The sequence below is a fragment of the Phyllobates terribilis genome, unplaced genomic scaffold (genome assembly GCF_046119375.1).
Source record: "Phyllobates terribilis strain yellow unplaced genomic scaffold, ASM4611937v1 Scaffold_8__6_contigs__length_399053987, whole genome shotgun sequence".
In the NCBI taxonomy this organism is placed as follows: Eukaryota; Metazoa; Chordata; class Amphibia; order Anura; family Dendrobatidae; genus Phyllobates; species Phyllobates terribilis.
In genome coordinates, this window is record NW_027362768.1 from 53,624,815 (window position 1) to 53,641,990 (window position 17,176).

Genomic DNA, 17,176 nt, shown 5'->3' on the forward strand with positions numbered 1-17,176 from the left:
CGATAATATGGAGCATGCTCTGTCCAGAAAATGTAAAACTTCATTCACTCATAGTTTAAATTGCTACAGATTTGTGGGGCAGAATCAGCACTGCAAGTCTGCCGCATCTGGACCTGGTTACTGGTGGCTTTTTCATTTTGTGCATATGTTTTTCTAACCATTTGTGAAGTTCTACAGAGATGCCTATTGATGAATAGGCAATACGTACAGCATGCCAATGTTTTGATCATAATCCACTGACCCTAGCGATGGTACAAATTTTGAAACTGCTGAATTGTTACCTAAAAAAAAAAAAAATCACAGCAGAACATCAATGTGATGGTCAAAACACGCAATTGTTGACTTATGCTCTGCCATCATTATAAAGTTAAAAAGTACAAAATATGTTAAAAAATGGTCAACGTGCAGAAATAAGTCATGCCAGCTCAGTGTTTTATTTACAAAGGATATATACATCATAATCCGAGGACTCAACCCTTCACAATTATAATGTCAAACCCTCACATGCCTAAAATACACATGGCGCAGAGTTTCCCTCTGTTAACCATTAAGATGTAATACAAGCCTTGTCCAATAGTTTCAATGTGACAGATGTAAATGGAGGGGGTACATATGCTATTTAGAAAATTAAGTTTCTGGACATGTAGCATTATGTAAAATGGAAACGATGTAGCATATGTGCCCACTTACCACATTCGTTGTGCTCCAAAACGTAGGTTCGATACATAGCCTGCATTTTGCCACCACTACATTTGGGTCCATACAATGCGTACTTACCAGTTACCAACATTTTACTAAATAAATAAATACAAATAACGAGAAGCATCCGTAGATAAAGCCGTCGTCCTTGTGTCAAAGAAGTCTCTTTGCTCCAAGAGGCAGTCTCCAAAAGCAGAGTTAGAAAATGGTCTTTGTAAATACGCTGACAAGCGTCCGTCACGTCAGAGGTGTCACCGGCTTCACAAGTGCAAAGTCTCCTTGGCATTATTGCCAGGTAAGGAAGAGCCCTTCTCCCCGGGCTCACCACTACTTGTGCTCCTTAGTTGGTGCGTAGTAAAGTTCCATTGGTTTATTCACCTTCCAGTACTTTTCACTGACTAGTTCCAAGGAGAATGAACCATTTAGCACCTAGAAGAAAAGAGGCCTAAATCACTTGTTCACAAAAATGAGAGTGGAGTAAACATGAGATGAAGCAAATCCGTTCAGGGCAAAAAAAATTCACCTCAAATTTAAAAAAAAAAAATTGGAAATGCTGGAAATTATTTTTTTTTAATTAGCTTTGTGGAATCCAGTGATTGACAGCTTTACTTGCATAAATGTGCATGCAGACATAGCTGGCCGGCACTGATCGGACCGCCCACTGGATCGAACATTCCTGAAAGAGCAGAGGATGAATGGAAAAAACACCGGTTATACTGACTCTATTCTCAAAACTATATATCAGTCTGCTCAGCTCCCACTGCCCTGTAATATGGTGCTTTATGATTGCCGGTGTGTACAGAGCCCAGGAGCTGTATGCCCAGCATTGCCACTGATATCCAGAAACACCACACTGCAAGGTCCTACATTTACAATGCACATGGGATCTCCTGACCAAACCTGAGAGAACGCTGATCGCTGGTGTGTACAGAGCCCAGGAGCTGTATGCCCAGCACTGCCCACTGATATCCAGAAACACCACACTGAAAGGTCCTTCATTTACAATGCACATGGGATCTCCTGACCAAACCTGAGAGAACACTGATCGCTGGTGTGTACAGAGCCCAGGAGCTGTATGCCCAGCACTGCCCACTGATATCCAGAAACACCACACTGCAAGGTCCTAAATTTACAATGCACATGGGATCTCCTGACCAAACCGGAGAGAACACTGATCGCTGGTGTGTACAGAGCCCAGGAGCTGTATGCCCAGCACTGCCCACTGATATCCAAAAACACCACACTGCAAGGTCCTACATTTACAATGCACATGGGATCTCCTGACCAAACCTGAGAGAACGCTGATCGCTGGTGTGTACAGAGCTCAGGAGCTGTATGCCCAGCATTGCCACTGATATCCAGAAACACCACACTGCAAGGTCCTTCATTTACAATGCACATGGGATCTCCTAACCAAACCTGAGAGAACGCTGATCGCTGGAGTGTACAGAGCCCAGGAGCTGTATGCCCAGCATTGCCCACTGATATCCAGAAACACCACACTGCAAGGTCCTACATTTACAATGCACATGGGATCTCCTGACCAAACCGGAGAGAACACTGATCGCTGGAGTGTACAGAGCCCAGGAGCTGTATGCCCAGCACTGCCCACTGATATCCAGAAACACCACACTGCAAGGTCCTACATTTACAATGCACATGGGATCTCCTGACCAAACCGGAGAGAACACTGATCGCTGGTGTGTACAGAGCCCAGGAGCTGTATGCCCAGCACTGCCCACTGATATCCAGAAACACCACACTGCAAGGTCCTACATTTACAATGCACATGGGATCTCCTGACCAAACCTGAGAGAACGCTGATCGCCGGTGTGTACAGAGCCCAGGAGCTGTATGCCCAGCATTGCCACTGATATCCAGAAACACCACACTGCAAGGTCCTACATTTACAATGCACATGGGATCTCCTGACCAAACCTGAGAGAACGCTGATCGCTGGTGTGTACAGAGCCCAGGAGCTGTATGCCCAGCATTGCCACTGATATCCAGAAACACCACACTGCAAGGTCCTTCATTTACAATGCACATGGGATCTCCTGACCAAACCTGAGAGAACACTGATCGCTGGAGTGTACAGAGCCCAGGAGCTGTATGCCCAGCACTGCCCACTGATATCCAGAAACACCACACTGCAAGGTCCTACATTTACAATGCACATGGGATCTCCTAACCAAACCTGAGAGAACACTGATCGCTGGTGTGTACAGAGCCCAGGAGCTGTATGCCCAGCACTGCCCACTGATATCCAGAAACACCACACTGCAAGGTCCTACATTTACAATGCACATGGGATCTCCTAACCAAACCTGAGAGAACACTGATCGCTGGTGTGTACAGAGCCCAGGAGCTGTATGCCCAGCATTGTCAATGATATCCAGAAACACCACACTGCAAGGTCCTACATTTACAATGCACATGGGATCTCCTGACCAAACCTGAGAGAACACTGATCGCTGGAGTGTACAGAGCCCAGGAGCTGTATGCCCAGCACTGCCCACTGATATCCAGAAACACCACACTGCAAGGTCCTACACTTACAATGCACATGGGATCTCCTGACCAAACCTGAGAGAACGCTGATCGCTGGTGTGTACAGAGCTCAGGAGCTGTATGCCCAGCATTGCCCACTGATATCCAGAAACACCACACTGCAAGGTCCTACATTTACAATGCACATGGGATCTCCTAACCAAACCTGAGAGAACGCTGATTGCTGGTGTGTACAGAGCCCAGGAGCTGTGTGCCCAGCATTGCCCACTGATATCCAGAAACACCACACTGCAAGGTCCTACATTTACAATGCACATGGGATCTCCTGACCAAACCTGAGAGAACACTGATCGCTGGAGTGTACAGAGCCCAGGAGCTGTATGCCCAGCATTGCCCACTGATATCCAGAAACACCACACTGCAAGGTCCTTCATTTACAATGCACATGGGATCTCCTAACCAAACCTGAGAGAACGCTGATCGCTGGTGTGTACAGAGCCCAGGAGCTGTATGCCCAGCACTGCCCACTGATATCCAGAAACACCACACTGAAAGGTCCTTCATTTACAATGCACATGGGATCTCCTAACCAAACCTGAGAGAACACTGATCGCTGGAGTGTACAGAGCCCAGGAGCTGTATGCCCAGCATTGCCACTGATATCCAGAAACACCACACTGCAAGGTCCTTCATTTACAATGCACATGGGATCTCCTGACCAAACCTGAGAGAATGCTGATCGCTGGTGTGTACAGAGCCCAGGAGCTGTATGCCCAGCATTGCCCACTGATATCCAGAAACACCACACTGCAAGGTCCTTCATTTACAATGCACATGGGATCTCCTAACCAAACCTGAGAGAACACTGATCGCTGGAGTGTACAGAGCCCAGGAGCTGTATGCCCAGCATTGCCCACTGATATCCAGAAACACCACACTGCAAGGTCCTACATTTACAATGCACATGGGATCTCCTAACCAAACCTGAGAGAACACTGATCGCTGGAGTGTACAGAGCCCAGGAGCTGTATGCCCAGCACTGCCCACTGATATCCAGAAACACCACACTGCAAGGTCCTACATTTACAATGCACATGGGATCTCCTAACCAAACCTGAGAGAACACTGATCGCTGGAGTGTACAGAGCCCAGGAGCTGTATGCCCAGCACTGCCCACTGATATCCAGAAACACCACACTGCAAGGTCCTTCATTTACAATGCACATGGGATCTCCTGACCAAACCTGAGAGAACACTGATCGCTGGTGTGTACAGAGCCCAGGAGCTGTATGCCCAGCATTGCCCACTGATATCCAGAAACACCACACTGCAAGGTCCTACATTTACAATGCACATGGGATCTCCTAACCAAACCTGAGAGAACGCTGATTGCTGGTGTGTACAGAGCCCAGGAGCTGTGTGCCCAGCATTGCCCACTGATATCCAGAAACACCACACTGAAAGGTCCTTCATTTACAATGCACATGGGATCTCCTAACCAAACCTGAGAGAACACTGATCACTGGAGTGTACAGAGCCCAGGAGCTGTATGCCCAGCACTGCCCACTGATATCCAGAAACACCACACTGCAAGGTCCTTCATTTACAATGCACATGGGATCTCCTAACCAAACCTGAGAGAACACTGATCGCTGGAGTGTACAGAGCCCAGGAGCTGTATGCCCAGCATTGCCCACTGATATCCAGAAACACCACACTGCAAGGTCCTTCATTTACAATGCACATGGGATCTCCTAACCAAACCTGAGAGAACGCTGATCGCTGGTGTGTACAGAGCCCAGGAGCTGTATGCCCAGCACTGCCCACTGATATCCAGAAACACCACACTGAAAGGTCCTTCATTTAAATGCACATGGGATCTCCTGACCAAACCTGAGAGAACACTGATCGCTGGAGTGTACAGAGCCCAGGAGCTGTATGCCCAGCATTGCCCACTGATATCCAGAAACACCACACTGAAAGGTCCTTCATTTACAATGCACATGGGATCTCCTAACCAAACCTGAGAGAACACTGATCGCTGGAGTGTACAGAGCCCAGGAGCTGTATGCCCAGCATTGCCACTGATATCCAGAAACACCACACTGAAAGGTCCTTCATTTAAATGCACATGGGATCTCCTGACCAAACCTGAGAGAACACTGATCGCTGGTGTGTACAGAGCCCAGGAGCTGTATGCCCAGCATTGCCCACTGATATCCAGAAACACCACACTGAAAGGTCCTTCATTTACAATGCACATGGGATCTCCTAACCAAACCTGAGAGAACACTGATCGCTGGAGTGTACAGAGCCCAGGAGCTGTATGCCCAGCATTGCCCACTGATATCCAGAAACACCACACTGCAAGGTCCTTCATTTACAATGCACATGGGATCTCCTGACCAAACCTGAGAGAACGCTGATCGCTGGTGTGTACAGAGCCCAGGAGCTGTATGCCCAGCATTGCCCACTGATATCCAGAAACACCACACTGCAAGGTCCTTCATTTACAATGCACATGGGATCTCCTAACCAAACCTGAGAGAACGCTGATCGCTGGTGTGTACAGAGCCCAGGAGCTGTATGCCCAGCACTGCCCACTGATATCCAGAAACACCACACTGAAAGGTCCTTCATTTACAATGCACATGGGATCTCCTAACCAAACCTGAGAGAACACTGATCGCTGGAGTGTACAGAGCCCAGGAGCTGTATGCCCAGCACTGCCCACTAATATCCAGAAACACCACACTGCAAGGTCCTACTTTTACAATGCACTCTCTGAATGCAATGACAAAAAAAAAAAAAAGAAAGAAAATTTCTACATAACATTTTTTTATAGCAATTGCACTGGCCCATCGAATAGCACTCCTTCCACCACTTGTAAATACACTGGTGGAACTGTCCACTCTTCACAAAAAAGAGGAGTCAAATTCTAAGTTTTGTTAGTTGCTTGCTTTGGATATGTAATACTCACTGTAAATTGCCCATTGGCTGTAGCAATGTATATGGTGTACTGTTTTTCACTGGCCGCATTCAGACTCATTTGGTTTGTCTCTCCTTTACTTCGCAATTCTTCAAGAGCCAACCTTACTGCCAAGTACTTGGATAAATGATCGACTGTGGCATTTCCAGATGTTTTTATGTACCTTATAATGTAAAAACACAATACTAATAATTATTTTTATACATAAGGCACCAAATTAATAAATGCATGCAGGTCTACAGCCAATCCACCACACAGAACCTGCTGCCCTATCTGCACACAACCTCTTATAGCAGGAGGAGCCGAGTACAAGATACAGTATGTCTCATCAGCATCAAGTGACCAGGGAGTTATAGTCATATTAAATCTGTTCCCACAAAACCCCATGAACCCCTTGCCTCTGAAGCAAAATTTTCATTTTGTAAAAAATTTGCATATTCTCATCCCCTTCTTCTAAGAACAATAACTTTTTTTTATTTTTCTGTCCCCCATACCCAGATCAGATTTTCTTTGCAGGAGGAGTTGTAGTTTTGAATGACATTATATAGTGAGCGGAATTGTGTCCCAAAAAAACAGGAAAATAATTCCAAGTGGGGTGAAACGGTGAATAAAATGCAATTCCGGCATCGTTTATTAGGTTTTATTTTTCCTTTGTTTATTGTGCAGTAAAAATTACTTTGAAACCTGATTCTCCAGATCAGTACGATTACTGTGATACCAAACAAGCATATAGATTTTTCTTTATTTATGTAGCGGAAAATTTTTCATAAGTTTATGAAAAAAAATCTTGTTTAAGATACAGATGACGTTTTGATCACTTTTTACTGTATTTTTTTAGGGAGGTCTGATGACCAACAAAGCTCAAGTTCTTGCCTTTTGATTGTTTTTCTCTTTGAAGAGTGAACCGTTTGCATTACTTTTATATTTTAATATCCCAGACTTTTACAGACACAGCAACACCAAATATGTTTACTTCAGTTCTTTTTTTATTTCTTTGTTTTTATATGGAGGAAAAATGGGGCGGTTTTAATTTTTATATAAATTTTTTTAAGTAAATAATTTTAAAAACTTTTTTTTTCCCTAAATTTTTACTTACTTTTTAGTCCCCTCAGAGGACTTGAACCTGCCATTGTCTGATTGCTTGTACCAGATACTGAAATAGCACTGTACTACAGTATATAGTGAAAGTCGCAGTCTGTAGCTGAGCTTCACAGAACTACCAAGATAGCAGTGCCCTTCATCAGGCTCCATTTAAATGCTGATATCCGAGATCGACAGTGGCATTTAAATAGTTAACAGCAATTCACAGTATATGACAATGTAAGGTATACAGGCTCTAGTAGACTCACAGAAAAATTGTATACCCGTTAAAAATAATTTCTATTAGATATGCTTTAACCCCTTCACCCCTACGGCTGTTTTCACCTTCCTGACCAGGCCAACTTTTACAATTCTGACCAGTGTCAGGTTATGTGGTAATAACTCTGGAACACTTCAACGGATCCCACTGATCTGAGAATGTTTTTTCGCGACATATTGTACTTCAAGATAGTGGTAACATTTCTTCGATATAACTAGCGTTTTGGGAAAAAAAAAATCAGAAATTTGGCGAAAATGGTGAAAATGCAGCAATTTTCAAACTTTGAATTTTTATGCCCCTCAATCAGTGTCATGTCACACAAAATAGTAAGTAAATAACATTTCCCACGTCCACTTTATATCAGCACAATTTTTGAAACAAAGTTTTTTTCTTAGGGAGTTAGAAGAGTTAAAAGTTGACCAGCGATTTCTCATTTTTCCAACAATATTTACAAACCATATACTTTTTTTTTTTTAGGGACCACATCACATTTAAAGTGGCTTTGAGGGGTCTATATGACCTAAAAAGTGACATTCTAAAAACTGCACCCCTCAAGGTGCTCAAAACCACATTCAAGAAGTTTATTAACCCTTTAAGTGCGTCACAGGAATTAATGGAACGTGAAAAGAAAAAAAATTTATATTTAACTTTTTTTCACAAAAATTTTACTTTAGACCCACATTTTTTTATTTTCACAAGTGTAACAGGAGAAATTGGATCCAAAAAGTTGTTGTGCAATTTCTCCTGAGTAACCTGATACCCCATATGTGGGAGAAAACTATTGTTTGGAATGCAGACTTTGATGGAATAGTCTGCGGGCGTCATGTCGCGTTTGCAGAGCCCCTGATGTGCCTAAACAGCAGAAACCCCCCACAAGTGACCCTATATTGGTATTGATCTAGTGTGTCCTGGTATGTGAATTTTATAATATGGTAGCATATGTAAATTGTGTAGCGTACGTCAGGTTGTCATACGCGAGTTGTGTAAGTCAGAAATTAATTTAGTAGTCAATGGAGGTGTGGTACAGTCTGAAGCATTCTTTTATACACAGGCCAGGTTTGTCAGGGCAGGTGTCGCATTGCCAAATTGTGTCCTCGACTTTCCCCCTTTTGTAACAGAATCTTCACCCTTTTTTGCGACCTTCCTCTCTTTGCAATTTGAGGGACCTCACCGACTAAATGTTGGCCTGATAAGAAACGAGCACCTTCAGTTTCAGAAGTACTGGGGCCTGCTCCTTCCTGACTGCCAAATATCAGGGCCTTGATCACTACCTCCTGGAACTGAAGGTACGGCATAGCTGTCTGGCCTGCACATCGTGATAGCACATAAGCATTGTGCATTGCCATCTGTACGATGTGCACGGCCAGCTTCTTGTACCATACCTTGGCTTTTCTCATGGCACTGTACGGCTGGAGAACTTGATCACAGAGATCAACTCGCCCCATATTCTTGTTGTACTCCACTACACAGTCTGGTTTGACGACCTGTGTAGAGGAACCTCATACAGTGGGGTGCTGCCATCACCATGTATAGTGGTCAAGAAAAGGCCATCCCTTTTGTCCTTGTACTTGACCAACAGCAGGTTGTCGCTACATTGGGCTCTGCTCTCGCCCTTTCTGAGCAGCTGCCCAATTAGCATCTTAGGGAGGCCTCATGCAGAGAGGGACTTGAAGAGTGGGATGCTGGTATAAAAGTTATCCACATAGAGGTGATAACCTTGATCCAGCAGTGGATGCACCAAATCCCATACAATTTTCCCACTCACTCCCAGGACAGGGAGGCATTCAGGGGGTTCAATACAGGTGTCCTTCCCTTCATAAACTCTAAACCTGTGGGTGTACCCTGATGTACTCTCACACAGTTTGTACAGCTTAATTCCGTAACTGGTACTCTTACTGGGCAGGTACTGCTGGAATTTGAGCCTCCCCTTGAAATGGATTAGGGACTCATCCACGCAGATGTCCCTTTGGGGCACATACACCTCAACAAACTTTTTGCTGAAGTGCTCAATGACCGGCCGAACTTTGAAAAGTCAGTCAAAGTTGGGGTCATTTCGGGGAGGACACCGTGCATTATTATTATAATGCAAGAATTTGTGGATGGTCTCAAAACGTTTCCGGGGAATAGCCATGCAGAACTGGAGTGTTATACAAAACGTCAACACTCCAATATTGCCAAATTTCTGGCTTCATCAGTATCCCCATGTGAAGAACCAGGCCCCAAAACGTCATCATGTCTACTGAGTCTATAGGGGTCCAGTTAGAGAATAATGAAGTGCGGTTTTGTGACAAAAATTGCTGGGCATATAAAATTTGTCTCGGCCACAATGAGGTTTGCAAAATTCTCAGAGAAAAAGACTTTGAAAAAGTATATTTCTGTGAGGCCGGTGGACTCACATTGGATTCCTGATTGCGCCACAAAATCAGGAATCTGGGGCGCTCAGTCTTCGGGGGGGGGGGGGCGCGAGGGCCATACGGGGTCAGTAACGGTGGGCGCTGGTTTTTCTGTCCTGAGGCGTCTATGTGGTGGTTCGATATCACTTGAGGAAGAGGATGACTCAGGAAAATAAAAGGAAGGTGGGATCCTCTCCCTCACTGTCAGGGAGAAAAGGGAGGGGGGGGATTGAGGTGGATGAGGAGAGCTCAAGCAAGGGTCAGGAACTCTTCTTTCTTTCAGCAGGAACAGCGATTCAAATGCAGCAGCAGCAATTCTGATGGCACCACAAGGCCCAGCACGTTGCACAGAGGGACAGAGTGACCGCCCTGTACAAATTTGCAGCTAGAATGAGGAAGTACAGGGTGGTCACCCTGAGGTTAGATTGCCTTGGGGTGCTCTGATTGGTGCGATTGAAGTCACCATCGATCGCACCAATCAGAGCAGGCTCAGGTGAGGGCTGGCGTTGCTCTTACAGCACCGATCCTAGGCTGGACATCAGTGTTTCAGGCAATCTGACTGCCTGAAACACTGAAAACGCTATGACTGGCTGTTCAATTCTGAACAGCCAATCAATCCCAGTGATTGTAGTTGCGGGGGGCGGCGACACCCCCCTGTATGATGACGCCATGTGCCCTGCTCCAAGATGGCTCCGGCAGATAAATGCGATCACCGTGACAATGGTCGCAGTGCAGCATTTTAGTCAAGACGTACTTAGTATGTCTAAGGTCAGTAAGTACATGCCGACCGAGACGATCTGAGTACTTCCAAATTTGTCACATACAGCAGGACAAATACTACAATTGCAAGCCACAATGAATATAATCCATGAAGGACCTTAACATAGAGCACCACAGTGCTGACTGAGGTACATGGATGTCCCTTAGCGCTAAGTGCTTATATGCTCCTCCTTTCCTGTCCTATAATAAGGTAATGTAGATACAGCAGCAGGTACAATGTCAGAAGATGAAACATGACTGTGGCTCAAAACTGGCATAACAGGAATACTAATCAAAACAATTAACATACATAAAAAATATAGAATTTATATGAAAATGTAATGTACATCACTATAAACTTTGGGATTTATATTAACTGTATAATCTTGCACCAGTTGCATGACTTCCATCATATTTGTGCAGTAAGAGGGTAATAGCATAATAATAATAATAAACATTATCATTATTAATAGTGCTTCCAATGGGCTTCAATGTATATATACACAAGGATCCCATGCAGGGCGGCCACATGCAGGGGCGAAGGAGCGCACGAGTTTGCAGCTGACACTGAGGCAATACTAACACTCACGGGCTAAAACATGTGGGCACAGCTTTTAGTCTCGACAACGTGGTATTATATTCTCACATTACTACATTATTATAGTTATTACCGAGTCTGGGCATTATCATCTTTCTCCATTAGTGTGGGGTGGGGTCTAAACACCAACTCTATCTCACTTGATCCATCCAGTGCAGGATCCAGAGTAACGGCTTCAGTGTTGGTGTCCAGCTCTAACCCTGAATCATCGGATGTTTTGGTCCTCTTGTTGCTCGGCCCCGCTTCCTGATTGCTATGTACAGAAGCATTACTGCAGTGAGAACTGTCTGCGTTGTCTTCTGCCCCACTGCCATTCTCCACCTGCTGCTTTTTACCTCTTTGTAACCTGAAAAAAAAGGATACTACTCAGTAATGTCCTGCAATTAACAAATTCCACACAAGTGCTTGTGACTATGCATCCAGTTTTCTGGATGAGTTTCCACAACAAAAACTGGAAGAGTTTCCACAGCCCTTTCCTTCTAATGTAATAGTTACCTAGGGCCGAGGTATTGCTAGAAGAACGGGATTTGTAATGTAGGATATCATTTTTACTCATGCGTATTTTAGGATGAGTTATCACATACAGCCTTACAAGTGTGCATACCCCACTTCTGAGATAAGTACCGTATATTCCGGCGTATAAGACGACCTGGTGTATAAGACGACCCCCCTACTTTCCTGTTAAAATATAGAGTTTAGGATATATTCACCGTATAAGGGTATGTGCACACGATGCAGAAATGCTCAGGATTTTTTCCTGAGCGTTTCTGCATCTCTCTGGCAGGAAAAAACGCATGCGGATTGTACATGCGGTTTCCTGCCAGGGACATGCGGAAATGAAGCGGTCTTCACTTTCATTTCCGCATGCGGGTTGACAAGCGCTTCCCAAGCGATTTTAGCATCACTTGGAAAGTGCTTGTCAACTTCACACTATATAAATCCATGCAACCGGCATGGATTTATATAGTGTGTGATGTCAAAAAATAAAAAATAAATCTATACGTTACCCTCTGATGGCCCCCGGTGTCCTGCTTCATCGGTCCCGGCTGCCGGCAGTGAAGACTGTAGGACCTTCCGACGTCAGCGTCACGTGACCCGTCACATGACTCTGACGTCAGCGAAGGTCCTTCATTCAACCGCGAAGTGCGCGGGAAGCCGGCAGGACGCAGCGCGGGCCGTCAGAAGGTGAGAATATATATATTTTTTATTTTATTCTTTTTTTTTTAATGGTACCTGGGTCTGGATGAGAGTCCTCTCATCCACACCCGGGTACCATCCGCACATTAGACCGCATGAAAAGCGCATCAACATATACAGTGATGCGGATTCCATGCGGTCTAATGCAAGTCAATGGCGGCAAAAGAGCAGCGTTTCCGCAAAATTAATTGACATGCTGCGGATTTTTGACCGCAACGTTTACGCTGCGGAAAAATCCGCATCATGGGCACAGCACATGCGGATTTCCATTAGGAAACATTGCTGCCCTTCTACCATGCGTTTTTCATGCGTTTCCGTGGCGTTTACGCAACTGCAAAAACGCCGCGGAAACGCATGAAAAACGCATCGTGTGAACTCAGCCTTAGACTACCCCTTTTCCAACGCATACCAAACACCGGTAAAAATTAAAAAAAAAAACAGATTTGAATTTAACATGGTCCTTTTTTAATTTAAATTCTTATGACATGCAGGTATATAGCAGGAAAACTGTCACTCATAAACATAAGGCATACAACAACAACATTACTATCATCCATTTTCATCAGCGGCATACACCGGTACCCGACAATTTACAACAGAAAGAATAGAGCTTCACACATAGATTAGATAGAAATATGTCAGTCACATATATATGAAGTACAGTGACATTGTTGCTTACTGTACTTGTCATTTAGTGTAAAGGATTTATTTAAAAAAATAATAGTGTTTTCATGCACCGTCTCTTTAAAAAAGCCGGCCGGCAATTCAGCATCTGTACCCGACAATTTAGAATAGAAGGAATAGAGAATCATACATAGATTAGATAGATAGAAACATGTCAGTCACATATATATGAAGTACAGTGATAGTGTTGATTACTGTACTTGTCATTTAGTGTTAAAATAAAGGATTTATTTTAAAAAAAATTGGCGTGGGGTTCCCCTTAATTTTAGTCTCTAGCGGAGGTTAAGCAGACAGCTGGGGCAGATGTTTGAAGCCTGGGAAGGGGGTAATACCTACGGAGCTTCCCAGGCTACTAATATCAGCCCCCAGCTGAATACCTAGCCTTTACTAGCTATTAAAATGGGGGACCCCCCCCAAAAAAAATGACGTGGGGTCCCCCCTATTTTAATAGCTAGCAAAGGCTAGGCAGACAGCTGGGGGCTGATATTAATAGCCCAGGAAGGGTGCCATGAATATTGGCCCCCTCCCAGGCTAGAAACACCAGCCGTCAGCCGCCCCAGAAATGGCGCATCCATAGGATGCGCCAATTCTGGCACTTAGCCTCGCTCTTCCACGCTGCCCTGGTGCGGTGGCAGGGGGTAATAGGGCTGGGGTTCATGTCAGCGCCAGCTGCCATGAAGCCCAGGATAGTAATGATGAGCGTCTATAAGACACCCCCATTACTAACCTACAAAGTGTTAAAAAGAAAAAACACACACTACACCAAGAAAAAAATAATTTATTTGAAATAAACCACACCATTTTATTTAATTCTTAGTTTACTAAAAAAAAAATAGTTACCTGTCCACGTTCCTGCGCTGATCTCCCATGCACAGCTGTCACATCTGGAGATGGTGACAGCTGTGCATGGCTGCTGTAAGCTCACGCTGCCGGGAACACGTCCGCTCCCGGCAGCGGGAGCCACTGACTGAGGTCACCGGAGTGCATTCAGTCAGCGCAGCTCCGGAGACCTCCTTTACGGCACTGCTGTACCGTGGGAATTTCTCACGATACAGCAGGGCCGTAAAGAAGCTAACCGGAGCAGCGCTGCCTGAACTCCGGCGAACCCGCTTATGCAATGACGGGGCTGCTTTACGGCCCCGTCATTCTAGCGGCGGCAGCGGTTCAGAGCGGCCACATTCTATGTGGATGCTCTGAACTGGAGATCTTCGTGGGACACTCGTGGACTACTACGGAGGGGTAAGGATAAGGTTGTGGTTTATTATTTTATATTTTATTACAGGAGATCGATGGCTTCGGGGAATTAGGTGTCTAGGTGAGTATAGGTGTAGTTTTTTATTTTTTACTTTATTTTAGGTGGCGATCGGCGGGGACAGGTAATGTATAAACTAATTTATTGTAGGCAACCACTGGCCACCAATGACATGTATTTAACATTTATTGGGGACACAGTAGGGCAATTTATATAGCAGGATCAGGCTGATGGGAACTACTGCTCCCATCGAGCTGATCCTGCTGGCAGGAGTGGACGGGGGACAGACATAGGCCGATGGGAGTAGTAGTGTCACATCGGCCTATGTCTGCCTGCACGCACACACCCGCACACATCGCACAGACACCGCGCACACACCGCACACATCGCACAGACACCGCACACACCCCCAGACATCGCACAGACACCGCACACATCGCACAGACACCGCACACACCCCCAGACATCGCACAGACACCGCGCACACCCGCACACACTCGCAGACATCGCACAGACACATCGCACAGACACCGCGCACACCCGCACATTCTCACAGACACCGCACACACACTCGCAGACACACGCACAGACACCCGCACACACCAATCATGACGGGTCTGGGAGGTGAGGCTGACCTGTGAGACCGTGGGAAAGTTCATGTGAGTTCATGCAATGCAGTCAAGCATGAACTCACATGAACCCTCTGAGGGCACCGCGGCGACTTCAAATGAACAGCTGATCGGCATCACCTGATACCTCAGCTGTTCATTTGAAATAACCGGCGGGAAAGCGCAGCACAGAACGGGAAAGCCGGCGGTGAAGTCTTTTCACTGCCGGCTTCCCCGCCCGGGTCCTTCGCTCCCCGCTCCTTTGTGCTGCACTCCCCGCCCGGTCCTAACTTACGATCGGGATGGGAGGTGGCGAGGGGAGCGGAGGATCGGGGTGGGAGGCTGCGGGGAAGCAGTATGGGGCTGTGTGATTGTTTAAAAGCCGGCGGCTTTTTACCGCCCGCCGGCTTTTAAACAATCAGGAGAATTCTCCCACGCTGGGATGGCATTCTGATGACAGGCTGGATCTCAGCTGAGCTCTGCCATCCAGCTTGTCATCCTTCAGAGACACTGCAGAGCGCAGGCATTATGGGAACTTCCGATTCCGGTATTCGATATTGTAAAAGTATCGGAATTAAGTATCGGAATTCCGATACTGTAATATCGGGTATCGGCCGATATTCACGGTATCGGAATGCTCAACACTACTTGTCACAGAAGCGATGCGAACTTCCCAGCTCCGGACACAGCGCAGCGCTTCTGTGACAAGTGAAAGCTGTCGGCACAGAAGCCCTGCGCTGTGTCCGGAGCTGGGAAGACACTGCGATGTGTCAGAAAAGTTCGCTAGGTTCTGTCTGTCTCCGCTGCTGGGAATACGCTGCGCTGTGTCCCAGGCCTGAGAAGACACAGCGCAGCGATGTGTCAGTTTCAGCACAGAAGCGCTGACTGTCTGGACCTACCGCCGCCGTATTTTAACTCCCTCCACCTTATATTAACTCCCACATGGCAGGGATACGGCCATGGCAGCTTATTAACACCCCCAGAGTATCCCCGCATGTCAATTTCTGAAAGTTCAAAAACATTACCGGCGTATAAGACGACCCCAGACTAGACAGAAGATTTTTCAGTCTTCAAAAGTCGTCTTATACGCCGGAATATACGGTAATTGCACCTGAGCCACTGCGTTCTGTAGCCTTGCATGAAAGGGTCCCAAAGATAGAAGGACAAACCTGGTGCAGCCATAGTGTAGGACTGAAACTGATACTTAACAATTCTTACAATGTAAGTATTCCCCAGTAGTCGCTTGTGAAAATGTACTAACATGTTAAACTTTGATGTATTGAAGAATGCTCTCATGGTGCATAGCATACAAGGTGTTAATCCAACTCCAGCATCTTGGCTATACTTTGCACAGACATTCGTGAGATGTCTTGTTCAGATACTCATATATTTGACAAATGCGACATTAAATGAATGTTTTCTTCACCTAAACAAATGTTTTGATGCTAAAAAAAGAGAAAATTCTAAATTGGCTTACCATAATGTTCTTCTCCTGCGGTTGGATTATTTTCCAGAAGAAGAAACTGGTAAGCAGCTTAGAATGTTCTCCTTTCCCTGTACACAGCACAAAACAGAAGATACCTCTAATAATTACCCATGCATTCAACTCATAATGGGATAGAATTTATATCAATGGGTAAATGTCTCTGAAAAAACATTTATTCTGCTGAGACCACAGGTCCACAGCCATATTCTGGGTCATTGTTGTACAGATCCTTAATAGGGCACCCTTGGCATGCCTTAGATCCGGACTGTACCTCAATGGCCCTGTAAGAAGCTCCATGCCATCCCATTTTACAGAAATATTTTTCTGTAGAAGCATTGCTTCTGGGGTAAATATGGGAACTCACCGAGGCCCCTTAAGACGGCACCATTATAGATGTAATACTGCTAGCATTGACCCTTATTTATATGATCATCAGAATGCCCAAATACCATTTAGTGTTGCATAACTCCATCACAACGATGCTGAATACAGAGATGTAAGAATACACGACTGGTCTAAGCACAAGAGGACAGAATTGTTTGCTATATACTTACTGTACATACCAGCTGCCGCCTGTGCGGTTACTACACAATACATCTCCAGTAATAGGGCAATGTGCAGTGGTGCTGCAGTGATCACG

The 17,176-nt window shown here is 45.5% G+C and overlaps 1 protein-coding gene across 2 annotated transcripts in view; it reads right to left on the bottom strand.

The window, feature by feature from the left end:
- Window positions 1-415: 415 nt before the first annotated feature.
- Window positions 416-17,176, bottom strand: part of RNF2 (ring finger protein 2) — a 30,002-nt gene continuing 13,241 nt past the window's right edge. For both annotated transcript variants that reach the window (XM_073642960.1, XM_073642959.1), the window contains exons 5-7: window positions 11,383-11,655; window positions 6,191-6,362; window positions 416-1,128 (exon numbers count right to left, since the gene is read on the bottom strand). In XM_073642960.1, the coding sequence (XP_073499061.1) occupies window positions 1,027-1,128; window positions 6,191-6,362; window positions 11,383-11,655 (547 nt within the window). In that variant the 3' untranslated portion in view covers window positions 416-1,026. The remainder of the gene's footprint in view (window positions 1,129-6,190; window positions 6,363-11,382; window positions 11,656-17,176) is intronic.